Raw genomic sequence first — 16,118 nt, forward strand, 5'->3', positions numbered from 1 at the left:
ATTGTTCCAGACACGGACGTATCAGAACCAGAGCCTTTTTTCATGTGTTAATGATTCTGCGCTGTCGCATCTGCAGAAACTTTTTGGTGACTGTTTTGACCCTGGACTGGAGCTTTAAGAATTTGGTCCAGATCTCAATGCTGTAGGTTTTATTTGTGCTTCTGTCTCTATATAAACACAGAGATACGTTAGTCACAGTCTGTGCAGCCGTCTGGTGGGAACACGCAGCGCAGTGGCAGGGCCGGAAAGTGGGGGGGCCAATGGCCCCCTGGCCCCAGTGGTTCCGGCGCCTATGCTTGTGAACCTCTGTATTCGTGTGGTATGGGGGTTTTTTTGTTTGTTTTTTAAATTTAGTTTTATTTTTGTGCATTTTGCTTTTGATACTTTGTTCTGGTGTCCTTGCCTTGTTTTGTTTGCAAATTGATTATTTTAAATAAAGTTAAAAAAAATATATTTACAAAATGCGTCTTTGTTGTCTGGAACATCTTGATATGGAGAAAATATTTGGAACAAAACTTGGCTACATGGAGAAAAAATCTGTCTGAAGAGGTTTCCGTATAAATACTTTAAAACATAGCCTAATTTAAAAGGAAATGGAGGTTTCAACTTCATATTAATTCTTGTTGGCTTTTGAAGTACACAGAAGCTAAATCAAACTTTATTATCACCAGCTGTCGAAAGGATATAGGCTAAAGTGTTTTTGTCCTTTGTGTGTGTTTGTGCCTATGCTGTGTTAATAAAAGATCTCATGAACCACTGCCTGAAATCTATTGTAATTTTCAGAAAGTAATCATTGGACAAGTATTTGACGTCAACACAATTCAAGATGGCTGACAACAACAAAAATGACTATATTTCAGTCAGTTTTACAGATACTGAGCTTAAGTTTGGTGTGGTAGTAGCTGAGAGTCATTCACAACACATAATCTGAGTTCTAACATATCTCCCAATATTACATGAGATCACAGACATAGCTGTTTTCAACATTTACCCAAAATGCCATAATTCTATCATTTTTCAACATAAGATGATTTTAGTTTAAAACTAGGTCAGCGGGTGATATGCATCCCAAAACAAAAAACAACAACATAAGTACAAACACACACAAATATGTCACAAAGAAAGAAAAAAATAACATTAAAGTAAAAAATGAAAAACTTTGATTCTGATTAAATAAAGATAGCTATATTGAACTTGGATTAAATACACATTCATGCAGACATATTCAATCACACCAAATCATAAAGGTGCAAGTATAAAATACACAAAACATGGCATACGGGTGTGAATACACACAAACATTCTCATAATATGGACGTTGTTTGCTTGAGAAAACAACAACAAACTAAGCAAAAAGTGTTGTGTAAAATAGTAGAGATTTAATATTAACTAATGTGGTGTTCTTTAACACTAATATGTTGTTTTTGAGAAAAAGTTGTTTTATTAGCCTGAAAAGTTATATTAAAAACCAGGACAAAGACAGTTGCCTCCTTCTCCATACCTGCTCTATGACTGATGTCCCAGCTGAACTATTGATTACTATTAGACAGAACATCTCTGTAAAGCTGACTGAACTATGTCTTTAAGGCTTTATATACAAGTAGTAAGAGTTTAAAAATAATTGTTTTCAACAGAAAGCCAGTGCAGAGACCTAAGAACAAATTTAATGTGTTCAAACCTCTGACTACCTGTGAGAGCAGGAGCAGCAGCTGAAGTCTGTGAAAAAGGTCAAATCATGCAATGCATATCACACACGCACAGGCAAAGGCAAAATCATTATTGCCCTTTGTAGCAGACAATAATATATATATATACATAATTTATTTTGAAATGTTGCACACCTGCATCAGCAGGTTTAGTTGTGCAGATAATAAAATGTAAAGGTTTGTTTAAACTGTTTGTCTGAACCAAAAGTTTGGTCAGTGTCCCCCTTGTGTCGTTGTGGCAAGTGACACTGGTTTTGCCCATATCTGCGTGTGTGTTTGTCAGTCTGTTAGCAAAATATCTCATGAACAGCTGGATGGATGTTCATGAAACTTTCAGAAAACAATCATTGGGTGTACATCTTCAACTGACTTAATTCATTGTAGAGTCAGCCCAATTCAAGATGGCTTCCACGGTGAACTGAACTTAAGAGGACCAAAAATGGTTCCATCTCAGCCAGTTGTACAGATACTGAGCTAAGGTTTTGTGTGGTAGGAGCTGAGAGTCATTCACAACATATACCCCAAGAACTACACATGGTGCAGCAGCTTTGCTAAAAACTTTGGAAACCACTGGACAGCTTTTAATGAAACTCTCAGAAGGTAATTATTGAATGAACATCTATAACTGATTAACGTTTGGACTCAACCTTAGCCAGCACAATAGAGGCTACAAATTAGTCAGTTTTACAAATACAGAGCTAAAATTTTATGTGGTAAAGACTCATTTATGAGTCAGACTCAAAGAGTTAACAGATCAAGCATAACATTTATTTCAGGATTTTACCAAAACAGCAATAACTCATTCATTTTTCTGCTTCTGAAGATCTTAATCTTAAACTCTGGCATGAAAGGCGGCGGGCAATATGTATTCCTTCAGGGAATGGTAGGCCTTTAATTTCCTAATCCAGTGAACAGATGATAAACCCACACGGGGAGCTTCAGGAAACAACCTGACAGAAACATGGCATGTGATCATCAGCATCACCTGAACACGTTGTGTGTCTGCTGACACATTTAAACCCCATGGGGGTTCTGTCTTTAAGCTGCTGCACGTGAACACTTGTCTAATAACAACATTTCTTCTTTTCCACATGTTCCACATGACTTCTGAATGGGTCTTAACTGTTTCAACAAACCATTGCTTCACTGCTAATTGTTCGTTTAATAGTAAGATGTGCACCATGTCCACTTGTGTCTGAATGGCAGGGTGCTGAATGAACCGCTAAGAGGATTATGACTGCGTTAGCACCTAATGCAGAGTTACAAAGTAGGCCATTTAAATGCATCATTAATAATCACAATTATATTATGAAACATGAGCAGACAGCAGTAAAAATAAAATAAGTAGAAAAATGGCTGGAAAATTACATATGAATAAAACAATATTATCAAAGAACTTACATTCCCTGAGTCTTAAACAAGATTATCTTATAATGAGAAAGAACCAAGTTGAATTGTCTTAATCAGACCTAAATGATATGGTGTGAGGATCCCAGTGTATTTCTCCTGTTTTTCCTCTAATCATGTTGCAGCTCCTGAAAGGCAGGCGGAGCTTATTTTGCCTCAGCTGTCCAGGACATCAGCTGATGAGCACCTGAGTCAGACCAGATCTCACTGCTGGACTGCCGTATGCCAAATGTTCTTATGGCTCCTGCTGCCGAATCTGGAAACCAATCTTCTGTGCGCTCATCCCCAAGGTCTCCATTTCCAGACACCTACAATAACACACTCACTCAGGTTATTCACTGGTTCAGCCTTTCCACCAAGGGCCCGACTTGCACTGGTGATAGATGTAGCAGTCCCAAGGGACTGAAACATCAGGAAGAAGGAGCACGAGAAGCTGGAGAAATATCATTATTATTTTTTACAACAGGGGGTCTCTTTTCAGTACGATGCACAGAGGACAAAGGAATTGTCTTAAATTATTTTTTTAAAAAGCCTCAATGTTTTAGAGAATAAAAGTTTTAATATTTAGTCATTTGCTTTTTGTGACAACCCCAATGTTCTCTAAAAATATTCCTTTATTAGTTTTTAAGTAATCTTGCTAACGGACAAACAAACAAACATGACAGAAAACATCATCTCCTTGACAGAGGTAAATATATATCCCCAAATAAACTTTGTATTCTGATTATTTTTTAAATTGCATGATATAAATAAGTAATATGTCTGTGTACAGTTTAGAATATATAGATGTTTTGGCTCTGTGCAAATTATATTTAATAGAAAATATGGTAAAAATGTTTCTGTCAATCGTTTGCAGACTCCTGCTGTGAAAATATAGAAGTAAGAAATAACCTGGAGCTTTAGACAAACTACTAAGGCCACAAATGCCGAAACAAGAAACGATCTTAAGCACTTTTTTTTTTTAAAGAACGTATTAAAAAAGTATATACCTAAATGCATGCAACAACATAAACATCTTTATTTATTGTGACTACATGTATGACTTTCTCCTGGAGTTGAACTGCAGCGCTCGTCTCTTCCTCTCACGTCGAGCCTGAACGTGACGTCTCCTCCGTCACTCCGTGACGTCGCGTTGATTTTGAGCGGAGAATTTATTTATTTATTAACTGACGTAAGGGCGCTAAATCTAAAATAAACAGCAAATAAAATATGTAAATCAGTTAATGTAATGGTAAATGAGCAGCACGCATGAGAGTTTCGATAAGATTTGTCTTAGCTCAATAAATTTGTTACGCTTGCGTCAGGCTGCGATAAACAAAGTAACTTAAGGGTGAAAACCTTGCTAGCAAAACCGGTCGGGCTAGCTGCATTTTAGCTAGCTAACAACACGAGTTTAGTGGGAGCTTAGACATTTAACTGGGATAATTATTTTCAACAAACTATCTTATGGACGTCTTTTTTTCGCAAATTGTTTTTTTTTTTTCTATTTTTAGGCTCAATGACAGTACAACAAGACCTACAGTAGTTAGCTAAGTTGCACCACAGTGCTAACAACAGGGCTAGTGGGGAGGAACTGTGCTATGAGTGTTCATTTTAGCTTCGGGAAGTGGCTATGTTAGCATTGCCCGAGCACTGCCTGGCTAGTTGTAACCATTAGCTTTCTTGCTTCAGATATATCTAACTGGTGCGCTTTGCGTCGCAGGATAATGGCACCCCGAGTACAACTGGAAAAAGCAGCTTGGAGTTGGGTGGAAACGGTAAAACCAGAGGAGATCAAGCAGGAGCATATAGAGTTAGCATACCGCATCAACCTCCCGGCCTGCAAGAGAGGAGCCTGCAGGTACAGTCACAACATGTTTTTAAACACTACGACTCGCTGTCAGTAAAATCACACCTTGCAGAAGCACATTTTATTTAAAAGCTGATAGATAAGCGTTCGGCTTAGCATGGAGGTGCTAACAGCGTAACATATATGTTGTCTCCTCGCTAACTTCCTAGTGTTGTGGCATGTTTAAAGATCATGTAAAAGTTTTTTTTTTGTTTTTTTATTCCACTCTTCAGTCCGACAAACCACACGAAAAGTGTCAAAGTTGTCATTTTTCATCAGCTGCAGTGCAGACATTACTGAGCATCACCTCTGACATCCTACTGCGTATAAAGGGTTATCATAAAGTTTATACATTTTGTTTCCAAATCAGAGATAGACTATTTCTCTAGTACTACTTTTACGTAATTCAGTAACACTAGTACAGGGGTCTGAAGGGGCACCTTGTAACTTTGACCAGAAATAACATGGTGATATATATAGACATCAAGAAAGGCTACCTTTTTCAGTTTTCCAGCCAACTATTTGCATTAAGTCCATTATATTTCTGAAGCAAAATGACTGTAATAGTTTAGCTGGTTGGGCTGCCTGTGTGAACATTAACAAACATTCGCAAATTACTAGTTATTAAAATGCATTGTGTACCCAGCTTCCTATCATATCAGTACCAGAATCAGCTGAATGTGACTCAAGTTTTTGTGGTCAGTTTTACTGTTGAGCTCATGATTTGTAAGCTCGCTTCCTGCTTTGTTTATTCAACTTTCTGACACAGTCGGGATGCTCTCCAAATAACCTATTTCCAACATGCTTTAAGAAAATTGCTGCACAAGTAGGAAGTAGTTTTGTGCATCTGCTGGAGATTATAGATTGTAAGGCATCAGAATATGATGTTCTAACATACAACAAGTTATTCTTATAAATAAGAAGAAAATAAAAATATGGATCTGACTTTAGTAAAAGCCTGGTCACTTGAACACTTTAGGTGAATACAGATTTTGGCCTTTTAAAAATATATAAGTGGTAAAATACTCAGTAACATGATGTATTTATTGTTTGCTATTTTAAGAGATTAGGTGCAACTTGATGCTTTATTTGTCTCTACCTGGGTTCTTATTTTAGTCATTTTCTATAAAAATAGTTTTGACTAAGCAAATGGAATTTTCTTGTAAATAGCTTATCTTTTTGGTAATCACAAAATAAAAAGAATTAACAAATAAAATGCCACAATGCAACAGTAATAGTAAATGCATATATACGTGTTGTATTTATGTTGGTGGTTGTGGGGGCTCAGTGGTCAGTGCCGTGGTCTTGTAATCCTGAGGCTGCAGTTTTGAGCCCAGGTTACATCAGGAAGGCCATCCGGCATAAAACAATTGCCAAATCTTTCATGTGAAGTTTACATGCTGAGGTGACCCCTGAAGAAGGCAGCAACCGAAAGAAAAACAACAGCAATGTGCTGTTTTTACATCTTAGAAAGCAGATTTGGTAGATTTTGGGGCTCTACACAAAGGATTTTTAGTAGGAGAGATGGTAAAAATGTTTTGTTAAGTCATAAAAGTTGCAGACCCCTGAAATAATAGATGTTTAAGTAGCTTGGTTAAGAAGTTCAGAAGTTTCTGAAGAAGTTCAGGGTTTCCCCCAGAAAAGAGGCTAAGCCCGGTGGTAGGTGGCCGTTCATCGGCCGACCGTGATTAACTAAAGAAAAAAAGATTAAAGTTGACAGGAAAATTGAAAATATGGCTATTTAGTTTTACAGTATATCACATAATAAATACTGTAATAAAAACTGTAGTTTTACAGTATATCACATAATACAGTTTTACAAAAAGGCACTTTTGAAATACTTTTTTAAACAAAAATACAATTAAAATAAATACTAATTGTCTGCACCTAATTTGAATCCTAATTTAAGTCACATTTACAAATAAATTAAATGAACATAACTGGAAAAAGTGCAAACAAAGCACCAACACACGTCTCACTTCCAGGCCAATGAATAACAACAGAGAACTCTGACAGACAGACAGATGCTGGACTGTGCTTTTTGTGGCACAGGCTGCATGTTGGATCACTACATGGAACAACAAAACATCTAATGCTGAATTTAATAGCATCATTTTACTGGTAAACAAGGATAATATTTTCAAGCACAGAACATGCTTACCATATTCAGTCTTGTAAAGCCAGCTGCTGAATTTCAGCTCAACTAACCATTTTTGGTTAAACCCACTCGATCGTTGTTTATAGCTGCAGCTCTAGGGACATGCTAGCTCCAGGTAGCTGAAGGCGGCTCGGCCTCAGGGCTCATTAGAGTCCCACAGGGCTCCGCGCTGATACAGGTGAACCAGCTCTGCTAGAGTACCGAAATCGTCCATTATGAATGGAGCGCAGTGCTCCATAACAGTAAAATTATGCTATTAAATTCAGCCTGGCAGCCTGCCAGGGGGCAACCCTGAAGTTGGTAATAACCATGACTGATTTTTCTAGGAGGAACTGCAAAGGAAATCCCAACTGTCTTGTGGGTATTGGTGAACAGGCGTGGCTTGGACAGATTGATGAAAACACTTTCCATAATATTGATGACCCAAATTCGGAACGCAGAGACAAGGTATGTCTTTCATCAGCTGCACATACTATAAGTTGCTTATTCATCTGGTGTTTTCTTGGCAGTTTTCACATGGCCACAGTTGGTAAAACTTAATAAAATACTTCATGTCTCTATCTGTGCCCGTTCAGAACACTTTTGTTGGCCTGACCAACCTTGGTGCAACATGTTATGTCAACACATTCCTGCAAGTGTGGTTCCATAACCTGGAACTTCGTAGGAGCCTTTATCAGTGCCACAATTCCCGAGCACAGGAACACAGCACTGAGTCAGGTATGACTGAAAACTGGTTCTCATTCTCAGGTTTTTGCCAGAAGTATTATCACTTTAAGCATCCACCTCAGGTGCATGGAGAATAAAGCCAGTGTCTCACTGGCCATGACTGTTGGAGATTAGTTGGTGAACCGCATTTGCAGGGCTGTCTCCAAAATGTCTCAAAATGTTTGAGCGGGTTCTGAATTTCCATGTTTGAGCCACTGAGGCTCACAGTCTTCTTACTTGAATTTTGAACATGTTAAAGTAATTTATGTATCAAAGTTTCTCTTAAAATATTTGCTAAGTTTTTACATGTGTCTCAAACCCACCACAAACTTTTCTCAGTTTAGTTTCCGTAAGTCTAGAGGGCTAGAGATGTGTTTTGACATCTGCACATCTGCTGTCCATATAACAGGAAACACCCAAGCCTACAGCCCCAAATCTCCAGGTCTAACCTAGCAGATAGTAAATAATAATGATTGTACATGTGTGGGCAGCTACCAGAGTGGGTACAAAGAAAACTGAGGAGGGTACGATGTGAGAAACAAAATAATGTGCATGGCCGAAAATAGTTTTTTTTGTCCACAGAGATAGGGCACAATTTTCAAGAATTGCCTTTGCAAAACATGGCTGCATGGCTTGCTGCTCGTTTGTTTTGTTTTTTTCTTCGTCCTGCTCTTGGCGAAGGCTGACACATTTTCCTTCCCTCCCCACCCACACTCCCCCCAATATTTAGCATGTTTTCAGTTAAAGAACAAGGGTCCAGTCTTTTCATTGCAATTTCTTACTTTTTTCCTCCTCTCTAAAACAAACCTCACTTCCTTCTTACTAATTCTCTGCACTTCCTGATCCAGTATCTGTCCTAGATCTTTTTCCTCATTCATATAAAAGCAACAGTATTTTAACCATTTCACACACTTCAACTGCTAGTATTGCTATAACTGTAAATAGTTTAAGAATTACTTTAAGTGCCCTCAACTTCTTGAGCAAAAACTACTATCAAAGTAGTTGCAAAGTGTTGCTACAGTGTTACAGGAAACTGCTGTGACAAGCACACCAATTTAAATGTTTTAAGCAGAGTATTGAGTCTGCTGTTTTACTGCACTTGAATCAAGCACATAATAATAACATTATTAAATTTATTCATGGTGTAAAATAATTGGATTAACGGCAGCTTCTTTGTTAGTTAACCTTTTTCACATCATCTTACTTGACACAACAGCTGAAAGCAGCAAGTGTCGGAAAAATATTACAAATTACATACAAAACCTTACAAAAGCACAATAAAAAATACTTCCAAAACACTCAACTGAAATAAATTTCACTTGTATGAATTATTTATGTACAGATATGCACCTTTTAATGGTTTAAAAGAAAAAAATAAAATAAGAAAAATCTAGTTATTTCCATGCAGAAAGAGGTGTTGTTCAGTTTGTAGGGCAGCACAGCTGCTTCCACCCACCGATCAACATTTACAGGGTGCTGTGGGACAAAGGTCCACTGCTTTCTTCTACCTGACAGAATATCAAAATCTGATTTTATTTCTACTTTATAGTTTAAAAATAGAAGTATTAATAACAAACACATCATGGTGACACAAAGTTACACTACACTAGACCTACACAGCTTCAGTCATATGTAGCATCCAACGTTACTCATATGTTTTATTTAGTACGTCTTCAGGGCGGTTTACTGAAAAGGTATGAAAATATTAAAAAGTAGAATAACTATATGGACAAAATATCCCGCTGAAGACCAAATTTGTAGTGATTAACAGTATTTAATGTGACATAGTGACTCTAAACAATGGGACTAATTTCTTGTTTACAGTACGGTAACAATATTGCAAACAGCAAAAAAAGCCATTTATATTAATATATTTGAGTAACATTGCAGCTTAATTAAATTAAACTTACTGTAACCTTCGGAGAAATGAAACAAACAAACAAAACTTCTACAGGTAGAACATATCGATAAATCTGCTGAGTAAACAACCTGTGACGTAACATCAGTCTGCGCATGTGCATTGCCACAAGGTAGGTCGGATTGATGGGTAGCACAGAAAGTCAGAACACCGGCTCCCCTCCCAAGGCCGGCTGATAAAACTTTCCATCACTTTCAGAACTATGGCAGACAGAGGCCTATCTGACACAGGATTTGTAGGCGTTCCTCACTTTAATCTCCGTGTCTTCACTGGCACCCTCTCTCATATCTCTGTCTAGGTTGTTTCCCTCCCTCCCTCTTTTTTTTTTCACTGACACTTTTAGTTGGCCTTTTATTAAAATGTTTTTAACTCTTAGCTGGCCTTTGGTCCTCTTAGTTAGCCTTTGGTAACTTTAGTTTAGCTTTTATCATGTCTGATCAGCTGTGGGTTTTAAATCCTAGTTCAGTTTATGTTAGCTTTCATTATATCTTAGTTTGGTTTTCCTCAGTATATCTTTAGCATGACTTGTTTCAGATAAGTTTCATTCTGTGCTTTTATGTCTTATTTAGATTCATGTTTTAGATTAACTTTAATTGTTGTGTATGTTTTCATAACTTCATTTAGATTAGCTCTTATCATTCTGGCCTATTATTAAAATGTTTTTAACTCTTAGCTGGCCTTTGGTCCTCTTAGTTAACCTTCTGGTACCTTTAGTTTAGTTTTAACTTTATCATGATTTCATTTAGATTATCCCAGTTTATATTTTAGATGTTGCTGTGTGTGTTTTGACTCTGTATTTTTATGTTCACATGTGGTAAAGCACTTTGTATCACCTTGTTGCTGAAAAGTGTTATATAAATGAATTTGACTTTGACTTTTGACTTTTTGTTGCAAACCAAACATTTGGTGAGACTGCAACTGACAATTATTTTCCTTTTTTTTTCCCTGAGTCATCAACTATTCTCCAACAATTGCAGCGCAGTGAGATACTACCTTTACCTTCACACAAAATACTTTAGTGGGAGGTGTTATCTCAGTGGTAGGGAGGATGTTTTCCATTTGAAGGGTTGGATGTTCAATCCCCAGCAACTACAGTGTGTTGAAATGTCCTTGGGCAAAGCACTAAATCTCCACTGCCCCTGATATGCTTGTTGGTGTATAAATGAGAAGATAAAAGTGCCGTACATAGAGTATAAAATATACTGTATAATAGAAAAGCACTGTATGAGTGTGTGCCATATACAGTAAGTTGCTATATAAGTGTGAACCATTTACCATTTCAGACTAAAACAGATTGTTTTGCATTAAGCAAGCTAACTGAGAGAGCGATTATTATGGTGTTGAAGGCAATAATACTGCAATAAACAGTGCAACTGAGCTTTTCCTCATGTAAAATGGTAAGTGTGTTACATTTATATAATGCATTTCTAGTCTTACTGCCTGTTCAAAATGCTTTTACACTGAAAGTCACATTCACCCATTAACTTACACTAATATGCAGATCAGGGGCAACTTGGGGTTTGGTGTCTTGCCCAAGGACACTTTGACATGTAGCAGGGAATGCTGGGAACTAACTGCTATCTCTCTAATCGACAGACCGCTCTTCCTCCTGTTACAGGTGTTCTTGTTAGAAATCAATTTTAAAGGAGAGTTTTTTTTAAGTTGGGTTCTGTGGAGTTGTGACCAGAAATTAACATTTTAGGCCCTCTTGATACAAGATACAGACTCCTCTATAGTACAGATAAAATCAGGCAAATGTGGGCGGTCTTTGCAGAGTCTTGGCAAGGTTTTCAGGCACATATTAAGAATGCAATGTCAATTTTATTTATATTGCACACTTAAAAAAAACAAGGTTGACCAAATTGCTTTACAAGGAGGTTAAAAATAAACAAAGAAGAAACCATCAATTAAATAAATTAAGGAAGTCACATATAAAGCTAACAGGTAGAGAAAAATAGGCTAAAACAAACTAAAACAATGAAACACCACAATGTAAAATATCTGATGGAACTCAAACTGAACTAGAACTAAAAGCCAATGTAAAAAAGTGAGTTTTCAGGTGGGAATAACAAGACCGTATCGAACCTGCAGCATGAATATCAAGAGGCAGGTTCCAGAGTCTGGAGGCTGCCACTGCAAAAGCCAAATACTCTGAGTTTTTATTAGTCTTTGGCTGAACTAAGAGCATCTGGCTGGAGGAGCTCAGAGCTTTTTTACGGTTATAAAAGTCAAGACAATCAGTTAAAAATTTGAAGCCAAGCCATTTAAAACTTTAAAAGTGAGTAAAAAAAACAAACACACCAACACTATTGGAAACAATGTCCTTGGTGGAGATAAAAATGACTAAACAGTCTTGCTTATTCACAGACAGCTCAAATGGGAGGATTTTATCGAGCTTCAGCGGTGGTAGATTGTTAACAGAATAGATCTGAACTCATCTTTTAATTAAAAAATACATCATCACAATCAGATCCCAGTTCAGTCACTGCAGTGGCTCTTCATTTGCAACTTTCAGCTCTTATTTTATATAGGTTTAGAATAAGTACAATTTAAAATAAACCTAAAGAAAGCTTTTTAACAAAGGGGTTGCCTTGACCTTTGACCCCATATCCTTTAAATCAGTAGGGACAAATGAGGTGTCCAAAGGTGGGCAGTTTGGCATTGTTACAGAGAGCACTATATAGCTGATTTTATTTATTTGTGTGTATTACTTTGTTGAACAGTCTACAAAATAAGCACATTGTCAATTATTTTAACTGAAAGTTCAACAAGAAGGTATGAAGGAAAAAGGCATGTTTGAAGCAGTTCACTGTTCTTTAAGTGCAAATCAGGGCAGTGTTTCCAAACTCAAATAATTGTCTTTTGGGGGATTTGACCAAAATAATCTTGATTGATGACATGGGGTTGACATGGATAATCACTGAAAACAGACCGAATCAGTCTTCAGTGTAAAACAAAATGGAGTTCTATGTAAATAATTGTCTAATACAGAATTGACGTTGGTGTAAAGGCTTATAAAACAGCATGGAGTTATTTTAGTGTCAGAACTTGGAGCTGCTTTGGTATCGGCCCCGCTCTTACTAGCCATAGGCTGGTCTCCCTGAGAGAATTTCTATATGATATTCCATATTGATAATGCTCTAATCGATTTCTACTGTATGTAAAATGCTGACAACTTCACAGAATGCCTCTTCAGAAAAATGTGAACCGTTCCTTTCAGATAATGTCCATCTCTCAAAAGAACATCTTTGTCTCTGTCAGATTACGAGCCCCAGTCCATCTGTGAGCATCTGCAGTACCTTTTTGCACTCATGCAAAACAGCAACAGAAAGTACATTGACCCTTCAGGGCTGGTCAAAGCACTGGGTTTGGATACTGGCCAGCAACAGGTAAATCAGACACAAACCAGGAGAAATGATCCCACTTTTAGCTCTGAATTCAGTTTGACACATATTCAGTGTTAAGTTTCAACACGTAACGCAGTCGTTTTCTTGTTTTTATTTTTCCATACAGTATTGTTTCTCTAATTACAATATTAATAGTCCATTTTAGCTGGTGGTGGTAATTTTGTTACAGCTTCATAGCCTGTGTATGTGTACATACAGCCTGTGATACCACAATCATAAAACATACACGGACTGTAACTGAATGCTACAAACTGGATTGAGTCACAAATATTTACTGGAAAAAAATATATTCTAAAGTAAACCTGTTGTATTCACAAGACCTTTTCTTTCTCAGGATGCCCAGGAGTTTTCAAAGCTTTTCTTGTCTCTGTTGGAGGACACGTTGTCCAAGCAGAAGAACCCCAACCTTCAAACTGTCATCCAGCAGCAGTTCTGTGGGCAGTTCTCTTATGTTACAGTGTAAGGACAAACAGAAAAGTTATCCACTTCTGTTTATTGTGGCTGTCATGACACAGAAAATGTAATAATTGGTGTTAAATTGTTAATACGCAGCTAAGATTACATTCAGTTGAAACCAGATGTTTACATACACTATATAAAAAGACAGAACCATTTATTTCTCACTGTCTGACATTAAATCAGACTAAACCTTTCCTGTTTCAGGTCAGTTAAGATTCCCCAAATTATTTCTATTTGTTAAATGCCTGCATAATTAGTTAGATTTTTTTTTATTACTTCCTTCAATGTCACATGTTTACACACATTTTCTTAGTATTAGGTATAATTGCCTTTAAACTGCAAGACTGGGGTCAGTTGTTTTTTGTTTTCTTCCAGAAGCTTCTCACAATCGTTTGCTGTTGTTTTGTCCCGTTCCTCCTGACAGAACTGGTGGGACTCAGCCATGTTTGTAGTTCTCCTTGCTAACATGCCTTTTCAGCTCTGCCCACAAATTTTCTATGACATTGAAATCAGAACTTTGTGATGGTCACTCCAAAACACTAACTTTGTTATCCTTAAGCCTCTTTGGAACTAATTTGTCAGTCTGCTTTGGGTCATTCTCCCTTTGAAGACTCATTTGTGTCCAAACTTTAACTTCCTGGCCGTTTTTTTTTTTAGATATTGCTTCAATATTTCCACATAATGTTCTTTTGTCATGGTGCCAATTATTTTGTGAAGTGCACAGGTCCCTCCTGCAGCAAAACAACCCCACAACATAATGCTGCCACCCTTGTACTCTTCAGTTGGGATGGTGTTCTCAGGCTTGCAGGCTTCCCCTTTTTTCCAACAAATGTAATAATGATCATTATGGCCTTTTAGAGTAATGGCTTTGTCCTCACTGAGTGGCCTTTCAGCCCATGTTGGTACAGGACTAGTTTCACTGTGTGGAATGACTCTCCAAGCAGATTCAGCAGCATCTTCAGGTCATTTGTTTTTGTTTTGGGGTTGGTATGCACATTTCACACCAGAACCTGTTCATTTCAGGAACACTGACTCTCCTTCCTGAGCGGTATGATGGCAGGACATAATTGTTTGAACAGAGGATCAAGGCTCGTTCAGGCATCTGGAAAATGTCCCCAATGGTGAACTAGACTTGTGGAGGTTGTCAATTCGCTTCCTGATGTCTTGGCTGATTTGTTTTGATTTTCCCATGATGTCGCACCAAGAAGCGGTGTGTTTGAGGTTTGCCCTAAAATGCGACCTCAGATGTGCCTCCAATTAACTCAGATGTTGTCAACTAACCAATCAAAAGCTTCCAGAGCCATGACATCATCATCTGGACTTTGCCAGACTGTTCAAAGGCAGAGTAATTTTAGTGCATGTAAACTTGTGACATTGATGAAAGTAACAATAAAATTATGTCTGTTTAGGCATTTAACAAAGCCTAGCTGACCTAAAACGGGAAAGATTTAGTCAGATTTAATGTCGGAGAGTGAAAAAAAAATATCTCGTATTTATGGCATGCTGTAAACCTTTATCGAAAATACAATCGAAAGCATTTCAGTTCACCAACTATTTAGTTCTTCAGTTAGGTGCTTAAAAAATCTGCCTTTAAGTCGTTTAATACAAAATGAGAGATTTCTGTCTCTTTTTTTTTTCAAAATAAAGTTCTTCATGTGTGTTTTATATGAGAGTAAAGGAACACTTATAAGTTTACTAATAGTTCAGTAATTTACTAAACTTTTACAGGAGTTACAACTGCTTATTGGAAATTAAGAAAGGAACCATTTGTTACATTTGAGAAACAAATTACTGTGCAGCTTTTTGTGAAAAACACAAACAAATGAACTAAAACTTCCATTAAAAACACCTTTACTGTAACTGAACCAAACCTGTAAAGTTCATAACTATTCTAATTTAAATTAATTACTTGCCCCCAATTTTTTTCCATATCTGTTTCAAACTATAAATCAATGTAACATAATTAATTTCTTTTGGTTTGACTTTTTCAGATGTAATCAGTGTGGACGATCTTCTGCACTTTCATCCCGGTTCTATGAGCTGGAGCTGAACATTCAGGGCCACAAAAACCTTACTGAGTGCATCACAGAGTTCCTAAAGGTAACTTGAATTCTTCACTGGGGTTTTTCCACCAAACCAATTCCAGTTCTTGTTCGGAGGCCTCTAAAAACTAAAAACCTTTTGGTCAGGAACTGGAGGCAGGATTATCGAGAAAATCTTGTGAGCACACCGTGTAATAACTCCAAGTTAGTAGTATAGCATTTCATGTGCCTAATTTAGGGCAAAACAACAAAAAAAACGAAAGTTACGTATGTAACTACGGTTCTATGAATCCCGGATGACCGCCAGAGGGCGGTGCTGAAAGCACTGAATGTTCCCTTCGCGCATGCGCAGTTCGAGTAATAGTATCAACAGAGTCACCACTGTGACACATCGGATGATCAATCAGAGGCTATATAGCCTGACGTCATCCGAGGCTCTGTTCCTACAGAATCTTCTCGCGAACGCAAGGATTCTGAGTGACAGAGAA

General features: G+C 37.4%; 1 protein-coding gene across 2 annotated transcripts in view; it reads left to right on the forward strand.

The window, feature by feature from the left end:
* The first annotated feature begins 4,199 nt into the window (after nt 1-4,199).
* Nucleotides 4,200-16,118, forward strand: part of usp48 (ubiquitin specific peptidase 48) — a 37,977-nt gene continuing 26,058 nt past the window's right edge. For both annotated transcript variants that reach the window (XR_001808771.3, XM_017423662.3), the window contains exons 1-7: nt 4,200-4,284; nt 4,816-4,953; nt 7,426-7,546; nt 7,675-7,816; nt 12,984-13,111; nt 13,464-13,588; nt 15,580-15,688. Coding sequence is in view for 1 of the 2 variants with exons in the window: in XM_017423662.3 (XP_017279151.1) it covers nt 4,820-4,953; nt 7,426-7,546; nt 7,675-7,816; nt 12,984-13,111; nt 13,464-13,588; nt 15,580-15,688 (759 nt within the window). In the remaining variant the exon portion in view is untranslated. The remainder of the gene's footprint in view (nt 4,285-4,815; nt 4,954-7,425; nt 7,547-7,674; nt 7,817-12,983; nt 13,112-13,463; nt 13,589-15,579; nt 15,689-16,118) is intronic.

This window comes from Kryptolebias marmoratus, linkage group LG4, assembly GCF_001649575.2.
Source record: "Kryptolebias marmoratus isolate JLee-2015 linkage group LG4, ASM164957v2, whole genome shotgun sequence".
Classification (NCBI taxonomy): domain Eukaryota; kingdom Metazoa; phylum Chordata; class Actinopteri; order Cyprinodontiformes; family Rivulidae; genus Kryptolebias; species Kryptolebias marmoratus.